Source organism: Pelodiscus sinensis, chromosome 29 (genome assembly GCF_049634645.1).
Source record: "Pelodiscus sinensis isolate JC-2024 chromosome 29, ASM4963464v1, whole genome shotgun sequence".
Taxonomy (NCBI): Eukaryota; Metazoa; Chordata; order Testudines; family Trionychidae; genus Pelodiscus; species Pelodiscus sinensis.
Genome location: NC_134739.1, coordinates 9364891 through 9384587, shown reverse-complemented (window position 1 = coordinate 9384587; position 19697 = coordinate 9364891). Strand labels below are relative to the sequence as shown.

At 67.1% G+C, this 19697-nt stretch overlaps 1 protein-coding gene across 4 annotated transcripts in view; it reads right to left on the bottom strand.

Annotated features, from left to right (window-relative positions):
• KAT2A (lysine acetyltransferase 2A) overlaps positions 1–19697 on the bottom strand; it is a 30779-nt gene that overhangs the window by 7367 nt on the left and 3715 nt on the right. For 2 of the 4 annotated variants that reach the window (XM_075911677.1, XM_075911681.1), the window contains 7 exons: positions 6385–6508; positions 6034–6179; positions 3399–3488; positions 2342–2523; positions 1230–1421; positions 867–973; positions 557–670 (listed from right to left, as the gene is read on the bottom strand). In XM_075911677.1, the coding sequence (XP_075767792.1) occupies positions 557–670; positions 867–973; positions 1230–1421; positions 2342–2523; positions 3399–3488; positions 6034–6179; positions 6385–6508 (955 nt within the window). Of the gene's footprint in view, positions 1–556; positions 671–866; positions 974–1229; positions 1422–2341; positions 2524–3398; positions 3489–6033; positions 6180–6384; positions 6509–19697 lie in introns of those variants that run through there. The other 2 variants (XM_075911678.1, XM_075911680.1) reach the window with 1 other exon arrangement.

Sequence of the window (19697 nt, the reverse complement as noted above, 5' to 3'; positions counted from 1 at the left end):
CAGAGACGGTAGCCACCTCAGAGAGAGACTGCAGCCAGAGCTCGGGAGGACGGGGGTCCGCGGGAGCCGGTGGCGCTGGGTCTTAGCAGCCTCCTCCCCCTCTCAACCGCCTACAGGACGGACGGGACCAGGGCAGCACGACCAGGTGCACCACAGAGTCCGGCGTGGGGCTGCCTGTCCGGGGAGCGGTCACAGCCCTGTCCCAGGCAGCCTAGGCTGGGGGTCGTAGGATGGCTCTGTCGCTCCCCTGTTGAGCCGAACGGCTTGTGACTGACGGCCGCCAGAGTTGCAGGCATGGGCTGCTCCCGAGCCAGCCAGCGACAAGCTGCCTCCGCCCCAGCCCCTTCCGCTCCCCAGACCCCTTCCCCAGCCCGGCAAGCGTGCGAACTCTCAAGGGTAACTGTGGATCACTGTGGAGTGGTGGGAGCTGGCGCTGGCCAGACGCCGGGTCCTCAGGCACGAGGACCCCCCCACGCGGGGCGTGCAGAGTTCCAGAGGTGGTGGGGCCGCCCAGGGATACACGGGGGGTACAGCACAGGGCTGGGGCTGGCCTCACCTGGCACAGGCTCTGCCGCGCTGGCATCCAGGCTCATGGAGGACAGGGAGCTGCTGCTGCTGAGCTTCTTGCTGAAGATGGGGGTGCTGGGCACGGGGACGGTGCTGACGGCTGCTGAGAGGAGAACGGAGCCTTTTGCCAGCAGAACTTGCGCTCGCAGCTCAGGTCAGTGCCCACGTGGCCTCAACAGGGCACGTTTGCACGGGCCCTCAGCAGCCGTGCGAGGAATGCACGTGCGTGCAAGGGAGCTGGCGTAAGCTCCACCGCCAGGTCGCCCGAGCGGCCGGGGGGCATTTCCCCAGCAAGGTACCTGGGCGTGGGACCAGCTGGGAGCCTTCTGTGGCCGGCATGGTGAAGTCCGATTCCCAGATGGGCGAGTTCTCCCCGTAGATCTCCTCTTCCAGCATCGACAGAAACCTGGGCAGGGCAGGTGATGGGCCATGTCAGCCAGCAGCTGGCACGGCTGCATTAGCGCTGCCAACCCTGAGCGGGGGGGATGCAGCCACATGTGGCAACCCTAATTGAAGAGGTAGGTAGCCGACGGGGAGAAGCCTCACCCAGCAGGCAATGCCCCGGGACCTCGCACTCACCTCTGGGTTGGCCAGAGCCAGGGAGAGCTCAGCGAACTCCAGCAGCCCCCCAGCCCCCCACCCCAGCAGCCAGCCCCGCCTACTTGGGGAAGTGGGTGAGGATAAGGGTCCGCTTCTCGGGCACCAGCTTGTCCTTCTCCACCCGGAACTTCTCCAGCAGCTGCCGGCGGGTGACGGTGAAAATGGACTTGAGCAGGCTGCGCCCGAAGACGTGGGTGGTCTCGCAGCGGGGGAGGCTGTCGCAGCTCTGGGGCACGTGGCAGTAGCACAGCCAGCTGTGGGGGGAGAAAGGGGAGCACTCCCAAGGGCCTGCCCGCTCCTCGGCACTGGCACCAGCTCCCCCATGGGGCCGGCGCTACGCCTGGACTCGCAGCCGCTGCCTCTTCTGTGTGTGTGTGGGGAGGTGGGGGGCAGAGAGGCAGCGGCTGTGGCAGTCCAGACAGGGCGAGGGACAGCAAGACCATTGCTCCCCGCCAGCCGGGGCAATGCGCACTGGCTTCACAGCACTGAACCACCGTGGGTGCCCCAACCCACATGCTACACTGGCCCAGGCGCAAGCTGCCAAGAGCATTAGCCCTTCCGTGGCCCGCGAGGACACAAGGGTGCGCCGGGCCAGGCCACCGGGGGCAGCAGCAGCTGCTGAGGGTGCTCTGGAGACACGGCAGGGATGTAAAACCCCTTTGAATTGGTTAAACACAGGGTGTTGGAAACAAAGTCTGGACACTCTGCGTGTGGAGCAAGCAAGCAAGGGAGAGCTGCCCCAGCGGGGATGGGGTGCCCCCCCCCACCTACCCACTTGGGTTGGGCTAAAGCAGCCCCCGCTGTAGCCAGGGCCCCCCCCTTACCTCCGTGGGGGGGAACCCCCTCCCAGGCCAAGTCAGCAGCCCTCCACAGGGAGCCGCCCGCAAGCACCAGGTAAGCACCGTGCATTAACGGTGATGCTCCCCAGGTAACCATTTAAAGCCAGGTGCCCGTTCACATCCCTAGGATGCGGCAGGCTCAGGACCCCCGGTTACTGTCACTGCAGCAGGCAGGGAGGCGGGAGAGATCGGGATCGGGGAGCTCCTGGTGGCTCAGCAGACCAGTCCAAGCCCAGACTCAGGACGCCCCCTTAGCCATGCCTGCAACGAATGGTCGGCGCAGGCCGAGCGGGGACAGGGCCCGCCCCCGCCCCCGCCCCCTGGCCGGCGCTCACCGGGTGTAGTTGACTTTGTAGGTGGCCACGTCATCGTTCTGCGAGCGCTGCCGGAACTGGGAGGGCGTCTCCAGCTTCCAGTAGTTGAGGCAGAGCAGGAACATCTTGGAGAGCTCGTACATGGTCTGCCGCTCCTTGGGGGGCAGGTGGCTGAACTTGTACTGCACAAAGTTGAAGACTCCCTGTGGGGGCAGGGTGCCCGATTAGCATCCGGGGAGCCGCCGGCAGGCCCTGGCTACAGGCCGCCCCGTGCTGCACAGCACACAGGGCAGGAAATGGAGCAGCAGGGAGCGGCCGGGACGACCCGCGGAGACCCAGGCTCGCTTATGGATCCGGTGTAGTGGGCTGCATGTGGCCGGATTCTCCAAGAACTCCCAGGTCACCCGTCACCGTACGAGCCTCCCTGCCCGGTGCGGTGAAGCCGGGACCAAGGGGCGGCAGCAGAGAGGGAGCGTGGAACCCAGGACGGCGCGTTGGCAGGGTCAGGGCAGCGGCTCAGGGCTGGAGATGCACTGGCTAACACCTGGAGACGATACCGGGGAGACAAACCCCGGTCTGACCCCTCCGGGCACCTGCAGCCCCGTCCCTCACGCTACACCAGAGCCCTCCCTGCCTCGGCCCTCCGACTTACGAAGATCTACCACTTCCGGGGGCGGGGCAGCAGGCCAGTCACCTCCACGAGAAAAACGCACCCAGCACCAGCCCCCGGGCAGGGATTTCCTTGGGCCAGCACTAACACGGCTCGCTTTGCTACCGAGGCACCAGCTGTGCGGTGACGTGTCCGTGCCAGTCCCTGGGTGGATAACGAGTCGGCCAGCTGCAGGGAATGTCTCCTCGTTATACCAGGGGTACCGGGCAGGGGAAACCGACAGCAGGAAGCTAAAAGTCACAAAGATCAGGCTGGAGGAGGCCATGGGAACATGCCAACACCTCTCCCCCGCGGGGGAGTCCGTGTAGACACGTTCGGTGGGGGCCAGCTACATGTCACAGCAGAGGGGGCACTGGGGTTGGGGGTCACCGTGACCATGGACGGCCGCCACAGAGCACGTGGGGTTACCTGCTCGATGTTCGGCTTCTCAAAGGGCGGGCTGCCGAGGGACCCCTCTACCACGGGACGGCTCATCTGCAGGATGCATTTCCTCAGCAGCTGGGGAGGCAAGGGGACTGTCACGCACCAGAGGCTGCAGGGTGGTGAAATTGACGGCAGCCACAGAAAGGGGCAATGCAGGCCAGGAGCAGCCGGCCAGACCCCCCGCTGGCATACGTGGTGCCATGCTGGTACCTTTAACCGGCTGCATGAGTTACACCACCTAGCGAATGACCTACTCCTTCCCTTGACACGTATTCCCCGGGGGGGGGTCAGTTTGGGACAGTGCGGAAGGAACATCTGGTTTCCAGCAGGATGTGAGTGTGCAGCCGTTTAAATGACTCATGCCGATCGGTTACCCAAACAGTTACATGTGCCTCCCGGTCCGGTTCCCTGGGAGGGGGACAGCAAGAGGGAGCCTCCTGCCGCCCCATGCTGCTGCCTCTGTATCAGAGGCAGCAGCACAGGGCAGCAGCTGGCTCCCTGGGAGCAGGGTGGCAGGCAGGAGCTGGTACGTTCCAGCTCTCAGAGAGCTGGCTGCTGCCCCATATGTAACCGTTGAAATTTTCAGCAGTTCACAGTTATCCAATTACAAGCATTTTAACATCCCTCATTTCTAGCAAAACTCTTCTTCTAAGCCAGTCTTGCAGCTGGGCTGCCCGAGGCGGGTTGCCAGACGTTCAACAGCTCTGAACCTTTCCTGACTACTGTCCCTCTTTCAGGTGGCTGATGTGTCTTGCCTACCCCCAGTGGCTTACAAAATCAGACACCAAAATACAAGTGTCCCAGTACCTAGTACAGAACCAGCGCTTATACCGTCTCGTTTTACCATATAAACCAATTGGGATGTAAACCCTGTACTTAGATGTCTGTGTAGATTACGTGGAGTAGGGATGTTAGATAGCATGTAATTGAATAGTTGTGTATCCGCATCAAATCTTACTGGTTACACAACTATTGGATAGTCCAGTTAGCTCCACATGCGTATCAGTTCCAGCCTGCCCCCTTCACCCTCCACACTGCTACCTCTCTCTCAGAGGCAGCATTGTGTGGGGGGGGGGGGGGGGGGAAGAGGGGAAGCAGGCAGGTCTTGTGCTCATGGCGAGCCACCTTTTAAGCTAGCTCACAGGCACCGGATCCCACTCAAGACTAACCAATAAGCCCAGGCTTATCGATGAATCGTGTAGTGTCTACACACTGATGTTCCTAACAGAGCAGTACAAGCAGATCGCGGTGTGTGAAATTCTAGTTTGTATTGACTTTGCTAGTGCTTTGTTCGTAGCCGGTTATACAATTAGGCTTCGGGTTGGCAGACCCTGAAGATGTGTGTGTACCTCCGGGGTACATAGCCCTGGTTCAGAACCAATGTAAAAAATCAGCAACTCCACTGGGCTGAGATTCCTACACAGACTGGTTACTCCCAGGCCTAAGAGAGACCCCCCCACACACAGACTCTCCCCGCACTGGTCATGTAATCTGTCAGCTGCTCTTCCTAGCTCCATCACAGGCCCGGTGAACAGGGATTGGATTGGTCCTGCCTTGGGCAGGGGGCTGGACTGGACCACCTCCTGGGCTCTCTTCCAGCTCTATGGTTCTATAATCATTTACAGCACAAATAAAGCAGAAGGGGTCAGTTATTACTTCAACAATTGAAGGCCAGATGCGGGCTAGGAGAGGTATTTTGTTCCCTGCTTGTAGGACGACAAACGACCATCAAGATGGACACCGGGAGCTTGAGCTCACCAGGATACAGAATCAAAAAGGCGTCAGGAATTCAGAGTTCCAGCCTTTGCCAGGCGGGATACACACAAATGGGATAATTTACGCCAGGTCCTACACAAATTAGACACAGTCAGAGGGTAACACGTGCTGCTACACACGTGCAGACTGTTCCCCTCACGGGGAAACAAATTCTCCAGCTATGCCGCTCTCTTTTATCGAAGCTGGAATAACGAAGGTCCCCTCCAGAAAGGGGCAGCCCGGAGGTGGAGAGGAAGGCCGCCTTGAACACGGCCTGGCAATGCTGTCGCTGAGATGGACTGCGAAGGCGTCTGGGCAAGGGAGAGTAAGGAAGGGGGCGCCCATGGAGTGTGCCCACTGGGCAAACAGGAAGCCCTGCCGCAGAGCTGACTTCAACTGAGCCTGCCCTGGAACGCGCCCGCATGGCCAGAGGCAGGAAGAGAAACGCCAGATTTGAGGCTGGAAACTAGAAGCCTTTGCTGTTTGTCGACTACACGGGGGTCAAACCACTGTCATGTGGGCAGGAACAGCCTGCTCCCCCTGCTCAGCAAGGAACGGTCAGAACTGCTGTCCTAGGCCCCCCCAATGCCACTGGCCAGGACGTTAAGGCATCGGCTCAGCTTGCACCAGTGTCCCCTCTCAGCTGAGCACTCAGGTGGTGGCTCAGATGATTAGCGGAGGGCCCAAAGACAGCAGCATGTTTCTACTGGTGGTGCACATCCACACATGCCTTGGTGCATGGAACAAAATTTATCCTGCACGTGGATAGGACACATTAGAGAGACGGGACACTGGCTGACACCTTGTCCTAGATGCCCGGCTAGCAGCTCCAAGGCAAAGCTAAGCCGCTGCTTCCCCACCTCACCTTGAACAGGTAGAAGTACACTTGCTTGGTGTCCGTGTCTTCCTCTTTGTGGACCGACATAAAGAGATTTTCCACATCCACCACCATCCCCAGCAGCCGGTTGATCTCTTCTTCCGAGACGTTCTCCAGGTGGGACACGTGGTCAGCTGGACGGGGAGCAGCAAAGGCGATGGAGAGGCTTAGGGGGAGAGGGCACCATGCCGCTGGGACATCCCCAGCGAGCCTCAAAGCATGCACAGCACCGAACGCAGCCCCGCCAGGGTCTGACAGGCCCCCGGGCAGCCCCGCCAGTGCAGCGCCCTCCGCTCTCCAGCCCTGCACCCCCGCGTGGGTCCCCGCGCAAGGTGGTACCTAGGGCGTGTCCGCAGCTCCGGCACAGCTCGCTCAGGTTGGTCACAGGCTGCTGCAGGTCCATGCGGGGGGCAGTGGGCGGGTTGGGATTCTTCCAGCCGTTGCACTTGCAGGCATCGTTGGCCTAGGGTAGGGACAGCGCGGGGATCAGTGCAGAGTCCTGGGCCTCACCCCAACGGCTGGCGCTGCCCCTCCCGATTCAGCGTGACCGCGGGGGGTGGGAACAGCCAGGAAAGGCGCCACCCAGGGCGTGGGGGCCACATGGACCTGGGCAGGCTGCTGGCCCAAGGGGATGAGCTGGGATTGCTCAGCTCTGAAGGCCCAGAGACGGCTGCTGCCCAAAGGCCCCAGCTAGGACGAGACGGACGATGTGGCTGCCCAAGGCGGAAAAAGCAGCATCCAGCTCCCCCCCACCCCCTGCCCCAACCCGCTTCCCCAGCTCTGCCCCAGCACCAGGCCAGTGGAGAGCTCCCCCGCTCCGCTCCCCAGCGCTCCTAAACACAGCTGGCCCCGCAAACAGCTCCCCCATGCCCAGGCATCCCTCTCTCCTCCCCCCCCCCGGCACCTTGCAGGCGGAGAACGCTGCTCCCCCCACCCCACCGGCACCTTGCACGCGCAGAAGGCTCCACCCCCCCCCCCAAAACTTGCAGGCGGAGAACACTACCCCCCTCACACACTGCAGGCGGAGAACGCACCCTCCCTGGCTCCTTGCAGATGGAGAACTCTGATCCCTGCCCCTGGCACCTTCCAGGCAGAGAACGCTGCTCTCCCCCCCCCCCCCCACCTTGCAGGCGGAGAAAACCCCCACCCGGCACCTTGCAGGCGAAGAACACTCCCCCCCGCACCTTGCACGTGGAGAACACTCCCCCCCCCCGCACCTGGCACACGGAGACCACTCCCCCCCCGCTCCCCCGGCACCTTTCAGGCAGAGAACGCTGCTCCCCCTCCCCCGGCACCTTGCAGGTGGAGAACACTCCCCTCACCCCGGAACCTGGCATGCGGCGAACTCTGCTCCCCACCGCACCTTGCAGGCGGAGAACACTGCTCCCCCCACCGGCATCTTGCAGGTGGCGAGCTTCCCCCCCCCCCCCCCAGCACCTCGCAGGAGGAGAACGCCCCTCGCCTCCCAGCACCTTGCAGACGGAGAACACTCCCCCCCCCGACACCTTGCAGGCGGAGAACGCTCCCCCCCCGACACCTTGCAGGCGGAGAACACTGCTCCCCCCCCCGGCACCAGGCAGGCGGAGAATGCTGTTCCCCCCCGCACCTTGCAGGCGGAGAACACTCCCCCCCGACCTTGAAGGTGGCGAACGCTGCTCCCCCATCCCCGGCACATTGCAGGCGGAGAACGCTGCTCCCCCCTCCCCCGGCACCCTGCAGGCGGAGAACACTCCCCTCACCCCGGAACCTGGCATGCGGCGAACTCTGCTCCCCACCGCACCTTGCAGGCGGAGAAAACTCCCCCCCCCGGCACCTCGCAGGAAGAGAACGCTCCTCGCCTCCCAGCACCATGCAGACGGAGAACACTCCCCCCCGCACCTTGCAGGCGGAGAACGCTGCTCCCTCCCCCCCCGGCACCAGGCAGGCGGAGAACACCCCCCCCCCCCGCACCTTACAGGTGGAGAAGGCTCTCCCCACGGCACCTTGCAGGTGGAGAACACTGCTCCCCCCCTCCCCGGCACATTGCAGGCAGGGAACGCTGCTCCCCCCCCAGGACCTTCCAGGCGAAGAACACTACCCCCCACCGGCACCTTGCAGGCGGAGAACGCTACTCGCTCTCCCAGGCACCTTGCAGGCGGAGAACGCTGCCCCCCCCCCCAGCACCTTGCAGGCGGAGAACAGCCTCCCCCCTCCGGCCCCTCGCAGGAGGAGAACGCTCCCCACCTCCCAGCACCTTGCAGGCGGAGAACACTTCCCCGCACACCACTTTGCAGGCAGCGAACACTCCTCCCCCCCCCCCGACACCTAGCAGGCGTAGAATGCTCCTCCCCCCCCCGGCACCAGGCAGGCGGAGAACGCTCCTCCCCCCCCGGCACCAGGCAGGTGGAGAACGCTGCTCCCCCCCCGCACCTTGCAGGCGGAGAACACTGCTCCCCCCTCCCCGGCACATTGCAGGCAGAGAACGCTGCTCCCCCCGAGCACCTTCCAGGCAGAGAACGCTGCTCCCCCCGAGCACCTTCCAGGCAGAGAACACTACCCCCACCGGCACTTTGCAGGCAGAGAACACTACCCCCCACCGGCACCTTGCAGGCAGAGAACACTACCCCCCCCCGCACCATGGAGGCGGCGAACTCTCCCCCCCTCACAAATTGCAGGCGGAGAACACTCCCCCCCCCGCACCTTGCACGTGGAGAACGCTTCCCCCCCCCCGCACCTGGCACACGGAGACCACTCCCCCCCCCCGAACCTTGCAGGTGGAGAACGCTGCTCCCCGTCCCCCGGCACCTTGCAGGCAGAGAACGCTGCTAACCCCCCCCCCCGGAACCATGTAGGCGGAGAACGCTGCTGCCCCCCCACGACACCTTGCAGGAGGAGAACGCTACTCCCTCTCCCCGGCACCTTGCAGGTGGAGCACGCTGCTCTCCCCCCCCTTCCAGCACCTTGCAGGCAGAGACCGCTGCTCCCCCTCCCTCAGTACCTTGCAGGCGGAGAACACTACCCCCCCCCCCGCACCATGGAGGCGGCGAACTCTCCCCCCCTCACAAATTGCAGGCGGAGAACGCTGCTCCCCCCCCCAGGCACTTTGAAGGCGGAGAAAGCTCCCCCCCCGGAACCTTGCAGGAAGAGAGCACTACTCTCCCCCCCCGGGACCTTGCAGGCGGAGAACGCTGCTCCCCCCCACATCTTGCAGGCGGAGAAACCCGCCCCCCCGGCACCCTGCAGACGGAGAACGCTGATCCCCGCCCCTGGCACCTTCTAGGCGGAGAACGCTGCTACCCCCCCCAGCACTTTGCAGGCGGAGAACCCTGCTCCAGCTCCCCCGGAACCTTGCAGGCAGAGCGCGCTTCTACCCACACCCGGAACCATGTAGGCGGAGAAACCCCCCACCCCGGCACCTTGCAGACGGAGAACCCTGTTCCCCCTCCCCGGCACCTTGCAGGTGGAGAACGCTCCCCCCCCCCCGCACCTTGCACGTGGAGAACACTTCCCCCCCCGCACCAGGCACACGGAGACCACTCCCCCCCCTTCCCGAACCTTGCAGGTGGAGAACGCTGCTCCCTCTCCCCCAGAACCATGTAGGCGGAGAACGCTGCTGCCCCCCCCACGACACCTTGCAGGAGGAGAACGCTGCTCTCCCCCCCTCCCAGCACCTTGCAGGCAGAGACCGCTGCTCCCCCTCCCCCGGCACCCTGCAGGCGGAGAACACTCCCCTCACCCCGGAACCTGGCATGCGGCGAACTCTGCTCCTCCCCGGCATCTTGCAGGCGGCGAACACTCCCCCCCCCGCACCTTCCAGGCGGAGAACACCCCCCCCCCCCGCACCTTGCAGGTGGAGAACACTCCCCCCCCCCCCGCACCTTGCAGGCGGAGAACACTCCCCCCCCCGGCACCTTGCAGGCGGAGAACACTGCCCACCCCCGCACATTGCAGGCGGAGAACACTCCCCACCCCCGCACCTTGCAGGCAGAGAACAATCCCCCCCCCCCGCACCTTGCAGGCGGAGAACACTCCCCCCCCCGCACCTTGCAGGCGGAGAACGCTGCTCCCCCCCCGGCACCTTGCAGGCGGAGAACGCTTCCCCCGCCCCCGGAACCTTGCAGGCAGAGAGCACTACTCTCCCCCACCGGCACCTTGCAGGCAGAGAACGCTGCTCCCCCCCACATCTTGCAGGCGGAGAAACACCCCCCCCCCCCCGGCACCCTGCAGACGGAGAACGCTGATCCCCGCCCCTGGCACCTTCTAGGCGGAGAACGCTGCTACCCCCCCCAGCACTTTGCAGGCGGAGAACCCTGCTCCAGCTCCCCCGGAGCCTTGCAGGCAGACAGCGCTTCTGCCCCCCCGCCGGAACCATGTAGGCGGAGAAACCCCCCCCCCCCCCGGCACCTTGCAGACGGAGAACTCTCCCTCCTCCCCGGCACCTTGCAGGCGAAGAACCCTGGTTCCCCCCCCCCGCCACCTTGCAGGCGGAGAACACTCCCCCCCCCCCGCACCTTGCAGGCGGAGAACACTCCCCCCCCCCCCGCACCTTGCAGGCGGAGAACACTCCCCCCCCCTGCACCTTGCAGGCGGAGAACACTCCCCCCCCCGCACCTTGCAGGCGGAGAACACTCCCCCCCCTGCACCTTGCAGGCGGAGAACACTCCCCCCCCTGCACCTTGCAGGCGGAGAACACTCCCCCCCCCCCCCCGCACCTTGCAGGCGGAGAACACTCCCCCCCCCCCCCCGCACCTTGCAGGCGGAGAACACTCTGTCCCACCCCCGCACCTTGCAGGCCGAGAATACTCCCTCCCTCGCACCTTCCAGGCGGAGAACACTACCCCCCACCGGCACCTTGCAGGCAGAGAGCATAACTCTCCCCCCCCCCCCCGGCACCATGCAGGCGGACAACACTCCCCCACCCCCAACCTTGCAGGCGGAGAACGCTGCTCCCTCTCCCCGGAACCTTGCAGGCGGAGAACCCTGCTCCCCCCCCTCGGCACTTTGCAGGCGGAGAACGCTGCTGCCCCCCCCCCCCCCCGGACACCTTGCAAGAGGAGAACGCTACTCCCTCGCTCCGGAACCTTGCAGGGGGAGAACGCTGCTCCCCCTCTCCCCGGCACCCTGCATGCGGAGAATGCTGCGTCCCTCCCCCCCGGGCACCTTGCAGTCGGAGAACACTCCCCTCCCCCGGAACCTGGCAGGCGGAGAACACTCCCCCCCCACCTTTCAGGCAGCGAACACTCCCCCCCCGGAACCTTGCAGGCGTTGAACACTCCCCCCTCCCGCACCTTGCAGGCGGAGAACGCTGCTCCCCCCCCCCCGGCACCTTGCAGGCGGAGAACGCTGCTCCCCCCCCGGCACCTTGCAGGCGGAGAACACTCCCCCCCCCGCAACTTGCAGGCGGAGAACACTCCCCCCTCCCGCACCTTGCAGGCGGAGAACGCTGCTCCCCCCCCCGGCACCTTGCAGGCGGAGAACGCTGCTCCCCCCCCGGCACCTTGCAGGAGGAGAACACTCCCCCCCCCCGCACCTTGCAGGCGGAGAACACTCCCCCCTCCCGCACCTTGCAGGCGGAGAACGCTGCTCCCCCCCCGGCACCTTGCAGGCGGAGAACACTCCCCCCCCCCGGCACGTTGCAGGCGGAGAACACTCCCCACCCCCGCACCTTGCAGGCGGAGAACGCTGCTCCCCCCCCCGGCACCCTGCAGGCGGAGAACGCTGCTCCCCCCCCCGGCACCTTGCAGGAGGAGAACACTCCCCCCCCCGCACCTTGCAGTCGGAGAACACTCCCCCCTCCCGCACCTTGCAGGCGGAGAACGCTGCTCCCCCCCCGGCACCTTGCAGGCGGAGAACGCTGCTCCCCCCCCGGCACCTTGCAGGCGGAGAACACTCCCCCCCCCCGCACCTTGCAGGCGGAGAACACTCCCCCCCCCCGGCACGTTGCAGGCGGAGAACACTCCCCCACCCCCGCACCTTGCAGGCAGAGAACACTCCCCACCCCCCGCACCTTGCAGGCGGAGAACACTACCCCCCCCCCGCACCTTGCAGGCGGAGAACGCTGCTCCCCCCCCGGCACCTTGCAGGCGGAGAACGCTCCCCCCCCCCCGGAACCTTGCAGGCAGAGAGCACTACTCTCCCCCACCGGCACCTTGCAGGCGGAGAACGCTGCTCCTCCCCATATCTTGCAGGCGGAGAAACACCCCCCCCCCCCGGCACACTGCAGACGGAGAACGCTGATCCCCGCCCCGGCACCTTCTAGGCGGAGAACGCTGCTACCCCCCCAGCACTTTGCAGGCGGAGAACCCTGCTCCAGCTCCCCCGGAGCCTTGCAGGCAGACAGCGCTTCTGCCCCCCCCGCCGGAACCATGTAGGCGGAGAAACCCCCCCCCCCCGGCACCTTGCAGACGGAGAACTCTCCCTCCTCCCCGGCACCTTGCAGGCGAAGAACCATGGTTCCCCCCCCCCCGCCACCTTGCAGGCGGAGAACACTCCCCCTCCCCGCACCTTGCAGGCGGAGAACACTCCCCCACCCCGCACCTTGCAGGCGGAGAACACTCCCCCCCCCCCCGCACGTTGCAGGCGGAGAACACTCCCCCCCCCCCCCGCACCTTGCAGGCGGAGAACACTCTGTCCCACCCCCGCACCTTGCAGGCCGAGAATACTCCCTCCCTCGCACCTTCCAGGCGGAGAACACTACCCCCCACCGGCACCTTGCAGGCAGAGAGCATTACTCTCCCCCCCCCCCCCCGGCACCATGCAGGCGGACAACACTCCCCGCACCCCCAACCTTGCAGGCGGAGAACGCTGCTCCCTCTCCCCGGAACCTTGCAGGCGGAGAACCCTGCTCCCCCCCTCGGCACTTTGCAGGCGGAGAACGCTGCTGCCCCCCCCCCCCCCGGACACCTTGCAAGAGGAGAACGCTACTCCCTCGCTCCGGAACCTTGCAGGGGGAGAACGCTGCTCCCCCTCTCCCGGCACCCTGCATGCGGAAAATGCTGCGTCCCTCCCCCCCGGGCACCTTGCAGACGGAGAACACTCCCCTCCCCCGGAACCTGGCAGGCGGAGAACACTCCCCCCCCACCTTTCAGGCAGCGAACACTCCCCCCCGGAACCTTGCAGGCGTTGAACACTCCCCCCTCCCGCACCTTGCAGGCGGAGAACGCTGCTCCCCCCCCCGGCACCTTGCAGGCGGAGAAACACCCCCCCCCCGGCACCCTGCAGACGGAGAACGCTGATCCCCGCCCCGGCACCTTCTAGGCGGAGAATGCTGCTACCCCCCCCAGCACTTTGCAGGCGGAGAACCCTGCTCCAGCTCCCCCGGAGCCTTGCAGGCAGACAGCGCTTCTGCCCCCCCGCCGGAACCATGTAGGCGGAGAAACCCCACCCCCCGGCACCTTGCAGACGGAGAACTCTCCCCCTCCCCGGCACCTTGCAGGCGAAGAACCCTGGTTCCCCCCCCCACGGCACCTTGCAGGTGGAGAACACTCCCCCCCCCCGCACCTTGCAGGCGGAGAACACTCCCCCCGCCCCGCACCTTGCAGGCGGAGAACACTCCCCCCCCCCCCGCACCTTGCAGGCGGAGAACACTCCCCCCCCCCGCACCTTGCAGGCGGAGAATACTCCCTCCCTCGCACCTTCCAGGCGGAGAACACTCCCCGCCCCGCACCTTGCAGTTGGAAAAGGCTCTCCCCCTGGCACCTTGCAGGCGGAGAACACTCCCCCCCCAGCACCTTGCAGGCGGAGAACGCTGGTTCCCCCCCCGGCACCTTGCAGGCGGAGAAACACCCCCCCCCGGCACCCTGCAGACGGAGAACACGCCCCCCCCCCGGCACCTTGCAGGCGGAGAACCCTGGTTCCCCCCCCCCCCCGGCACCTTGCAGGCGGAGAACACGCCCCCCCCCGGCACCTTGCAGGCGGAGAACACTCCCCCCCCCCGCACCTTGCAGGCGGAGAACACTCCCCCCCCCCCGCACCTTGCAGGCGGAGAACACTCCCCCCCCCCCGCACCTTGCAGGCGGACAACACTCCCCCCCCCCGCACCTTGCAGGCGGAGAACACTCTGTCCCACCCCCGCACCTTGCAGACGGAGAACTCTCCCCCTCCCCGGCACCTTGCAGGCGAAGAACCCTGGTTCCCCCCCCCCCCCGGCACCTTGCAGGCGGAGAACACGCCCCCCCCCGGCACCTTGCAGGCGGAGAACGCTGCTTCCCCCCGCACCTTGCAGGCGGAGAACGCTGCTTCCCCCCAGCACCTTGCAGGCGGAGAACGCTGGTTCCCCCCCCGGAACCTTGCAGGCGGAGAAAGCTGCTCCCCCCCCCCCGCACCTTGCAGGCGGAGAACACTCCCCCCCCCCCCGCACCTTGCAGTTGGAAAAGGCTCTCCCCCTGCCACCTTGCAGGTGGAGAACGATGCTCCCCCGCCAAGGCACCTTGCAGGCGGAGAACACTCCCCCGCCTCCCGCACCTTGCAGGTGGAAAAGGCTCTCCCCCTGGTACCTTGCAGGCAGAGAACGATGCTCCCCCCCCCAAGGCACCTTGCAGGCGGAGAACGCTGCTCCCCCCCCCCGGCACCTTGCAGGCGGAGAACGCTGCTTCCCCCGCACCTTGCAGTAGGAGAACACTCCCCCCCCCGCACCTTGCAGGTGGAAAAGGCTCTCCCCCTGGCACCTTGCAGGCAGAGAACGATACTCCCCCCCCAAGGCACCTTGCAGGCGGAGAACGCTGCTCCCCCCCCCGCACCTTGCAGGCGGAGAACACTCCCCCCCCCCGCACCTTGCAGGCAGAGAACACTCCCCCCCCCGCACCTTGCAGGCAGAGAACACTCCCCCCCCGCACCTTGCAGGCAGAGAACACTCCACCCCCCCCCCAGCACCTTCCAGGCGGAGAACGCTGCTACCCCCCCCCCCCCCCCCGGCACCTTGCAGGTGGAGAACGCTGCTCCCCCACCCCGGCACCTTGCAGGCGGAAAACACTCCCCCGCCCCCCCGCACCTTACAGGTGGAAAAGGCTCTCCCCCCAGCACCTTCCAGGCGGAGAACGCTGCTACCCCCCCCCCCCCGGCACCTTGCAGGTGGAGAACGCTGCTCCCCCCCCCGGCACCTTGCAGGCGGAGAACGCTGCTCCCCCCCCCGGCACCTTGCAGGCGGAGAACGCTGCTTCCCCCCGCACCTTGCAGTAGGAGAACACTCCCCCGCCTCCCGCACCTTGCAGGTGGAAAAGGCTCTCCCCCTGGTACCTTGCAGGCAGAGAACGATGCTCCCCCCCCAAGGCACCTTGCAGGCGGAGAACGCTGCTCCCCCCCCCGGCACCTTGCAGGCGGAGAACGCTGCTTCCCCCCGCACCTTGCAGTAGGAGAACACTCCCCCCCCGCACCTTGCAGGTGGAAAAGGCTCTCCCCCTGGCACCTTGCAGGCAGAGAACGATACTCCCCCCCCAAGGCACCTTGCAGGCGGAGAACGCTGCTCCCCCCCCGCACCTTGCAGGCGGAGAACACTCCCCCCCCCGCACCTTGCAGGCAGAGAACACTCCCCCCCCCGCACCTTGCAGGCAGAGAACACTCCCCCCCCCGCACCTTGCAGGCAGAGAACACTCCACCCCCCCCCAGCACCTTCCAGGCGGAGAACGCTGCTACCCCCCCCCCCCCCCGGCACCTTGCAGGTGGAGAACGCTGCTCCCCCACCCCGGCACCTTGCAGGCGGAAAACACTCCCCCGCCCCCCCGCACCTTACAGGTGGAAAAGGCTCTCCCCCCAGCACCTTGCAGGCGGAGAACGCTGCTCCCCCCCCCGGCACCTTGCAGGCGGAGAACGCTGCTTCCCCCCGCACCTTGCAGTAGGAGAACACTCCCCCCCCGCACCTTGCAGGCGGAAAACACTCCCCCGCCCCCCCGCACCTTACAGGTGGAAAAGGCTCTCCCCCCAGCACCTTCCAGGCGGAGAACGCTGCTACCCCCCCCCCCCGGCACCTTGCAAGCGGAGAACGCTGCTCCCCCCCCCGGCACCTTGCAAGCGGAGAACACTCTGCCCCCCCCTCCCCCGCACTTTGCAGGCGGAGAACACTCTGTCCCACCCCCGCACCTTGCAGGCCGAGACCCCCCTCGCACCTTGCAGTCGGAGAACGCTGCTCCCCCCGAGCACCTTCCAGGCAGAGAACATTGCCCCCCCCCCCCGCACCTTGCAGGTGGAGAACACCCTCCCCCACGCACCTTGCAGGCGGAGAACACTCCCCACCGACCTTGAAGGCGGCGAACGCTGCTCCCCCCTCCCCGGCACATTGCAGGCAGAGAACGCTGCTCCCCCCCAGGACCTTCCAGGCAGAGAACACTACCCCCCACCGGCACCTTGCAAGCGGAGAACGCTGCTCGCCCCCAGCACTTTGCAGGCGGAGAACGCTGCTCCCCCCCACACCTTGTAGGCGGAGAACGCTGCTACCCCCCCCCCCGCACCTTGCAGGCGGAGAACGCTGCTACCCCCCACCCGGAACCATGTAGACGGAGAACGCTACTCCCCCCCCCCCGGCACCTTGCAGGCGGAGAACGCTGCTACCTCCCCCCGGCACCTTCCAGGCGGAGAACGCTGCTGCCCCCCCCCCCCGACACCTTGCAGGCGGAGAACGCTGCTCCCCCTTCCCGCGGCACCCTGCAGGCGGAGAACGCTCCCCTCCCCCGGAACCTGGAAGGCGGAGAACACTCCCCCCGCGACCTTGCAGGCAGCGAACACTCCCCCCCCGGAACCTTGCAGGCGGAGAACCCAGGTCCCCCCCCCCGCACCTTGCACGCCGAGAACGCTCCCCCCCCCTGCACCTTGCACGCCGAGAACGCTCCCCCCCCTGCACCTTGCACGCGGAGAACACTCCCCCCCTGCACCTTGCACGCGGAGAACACTCCCCCCCCGCACCTTGCAGGCGGAGAACACTCCCCCCCCCGCACCTTGCAGGCAGAGAACACTCCCCCCCCGCACCTTGCAGGCAGAGAACACTCCCCCCCCTGCACCTTGCAGGCGGAGAACGCTGCTCCCCCCCCCCGGCACCTTGCAGTTGGAGAACGCTGCTCCCCCCCCCGGCACCTTGCAGGCGGAGAACACTCCCCCCCCGCACCTTGCAGGCAGAGAACACTCCACCCCCCCCCCCCCGCACCTTGCAGGCAGAGAACACTCCCCCCCCCGCACCATGCAGGCGGAGAACGCTGCTCCCCCCCGGGCACCTTGCAGTTGGAGAACGCTGCTCCCCCCCCCCCGGCACCTTGCACGCGGAGAACACTCCCCCCCTGCACCTTGCACGCGGAGAACACTCCCCCCCCCGCACCTTGCAGGCGGAGAACACTCCCCCCCCGCACCTTGCAGGCAGAGAACACTCCCCCCCCCGCACCTTGCAGGCAGAGAACACTCCCCCCCCCGCACCTTGCAGGCGGAGAACGCTGCTCCCCCCCCGGCACCTTGCAGGCAGAGAACACTCCCCCCCCCCGCACCTTGCAGGCAGAGAACACTCCCCCCCCCGCACCTTGCAGGCGGAGAACGCCGCACCTTGCAGGCGGAGAACGCTGCTCCCCCCACCCCGGCACCTTGCAGGCGGAGAACACTCCCCCCCCCCGCACCTTGCAGGCAGAGAACACTCCACCCCCCCCCCCGCACCTTACAGGTGGAAAAGGCTCTCCCCCCAGCACCTTGCAGGTGGAGAACGCTGCTCCCCCCCCGGCACCTTGCAAGCGGAGAACACTCTGCCCCACCCCCGCACTTTGCAGGCGGAGAACACTCTGTCCCACCCACGAGCACCTTCCCGGCCGAGAACACTCCCCCCCTCCCCGCAACTTGCAGGTGGAGAACACCCTCCCCCACACACCTTGCAGGCGGAGAACACTCCCCCCCCCCCCGGCACCTTGCAGGCGGAGAACACTCCCCCCCGACCTTGAAGGCGGCGAACGCTGCTCCCCGCTCCCCGGCACATTGCAGGCAGAGAACGCTGCTCCCCCCCAGGACCTTCCAGGCAGAGAACACTACCCCCCACCGGCACCTTGCAGGCGGAGAACGCTGCTCGCCCCCCAGCACCTTGCAGGCGGAGAACGCTGCTCCCCCCCGCACCTTGCAGGCGGAGAACGCTGCTACCCCCCACCCGGAACCATGTAGGCGGAGAACGCTGCTCCCCCCAACGGCACCTTGCAGGTGGAGAACGCTGCTACCTGCTCCCCGGCACCTTCCAGGCGGAGAACGCTGCTGCCCCCCCACCGACACCTTGCAGGCGGAGAACGCTGCTCCCCCTTCCCGCGGCACCCCTGCAGGCGGAGAACACTCCCCTCCCCCGGAACCTGGAAGGCGGAGAACACTCCCCCCCCCGACCTTGCAGGCAGCGAACACTCCCCCCCCGACCTTGCAGGCAGCGAACACTCCCCCCCCGGAACCTTGCAGGCGGAGAACCCAGGTCCCCCCCCCCGCACCCTGCACGCGGAGAACGCTCCCCCCCCCGCACCCGGAGAACGCTCCCCCCCCGGCACCTTGCACGCCGAGAACGCTTCCCCCCCCGCACCTTGCACGCCGAGAACGCTTCCCCCCCCCCGCACCTTGCACGCCGAGAACGCTCCCCCCCCGCACCTTGCACGCCGAGAACGCTCCCCCCCCCGCACCTTGCACGCCGAGAACGCTCCCCCCCCCGCACCTTGCACGCCGGGAACGCTCCCCCCCCCCGCACCTTGCACGCCGGGAACGCTCCCCCCCCCGCACCTTGCACGCCGGGAACACTCCCCCCCCCCCGCACCTTGCACGCCGGGAACACTCCCCCCCCCCCGCACCTTGCACGCCGGGAACACTCCCCCCCCCCGCACCTTGCACGCCGAGAACACTCCCCCCCCCCGCACCTTGCACGCGGAGAACACTCCCCCCCCCGGCACCTTGCACGCCGAGAACACTCCCCCCCCGCACCTTGCACGCCGAGAACACTCCCCCCCCCGCACCTTGCACGCCGAGAACACTCCCCCCCCCCGCACCTTGCACGCCGAGAACACTCCCCCCCCCGCACCTTGCACGCCGAGAACACTCCCCCCCCCGCACCTTGCACGCCGAGAACACTCCCCCCCCCGCACCTTGCACGCCGAGAACACTCCCCCCCCCCGCACCTTGCACGCCGAGAACGCTCCCCCCCCCCGCACCTTGCACGCCGAGAACGCTCCCCCCCCCCGCACCTTGCACGCCGAGAACGCTCCCCCCCCCCGCACCTTGCACGCCGAGAACGCTCCCCCCCCCCGCACCTTGCACGCCGAGAACGCTCCCCCCCCCGCACCTTGCACGCCGAGAACGCTCCCCCCCCCCCGCACCTTGCACGCCGAGAACGCTCCCCCCCCCGCACCTTGCACGCCGAGAACGCTCCCCCCCCCCGCACCTTGCACGCCGAGAACGCTCCCCCCCCGCACCTTGCACGCCGAGAACGCTCCCCCCCCGCACCTTGCACGCCGAGAACGCTCCCCCCCCGCACCTTGCACGCCGAGAACGCTCCCCCCCCCGCACCTTGCACGCCGAGAACGCTCCCCCCCCGCACCTTGCACGCCGAGAACGCTCCCCCCCCCCGCACCTTGCACGCCGAGAACGCTCCCCCCCCGCACCTTGCACGCCGAGAACGCTCCCCCCCCCGCACCTTGCACGCCGAGAACGCTCCCCCCCCCCGCACCTTGCACGCCGAGAACGCTCCCCCC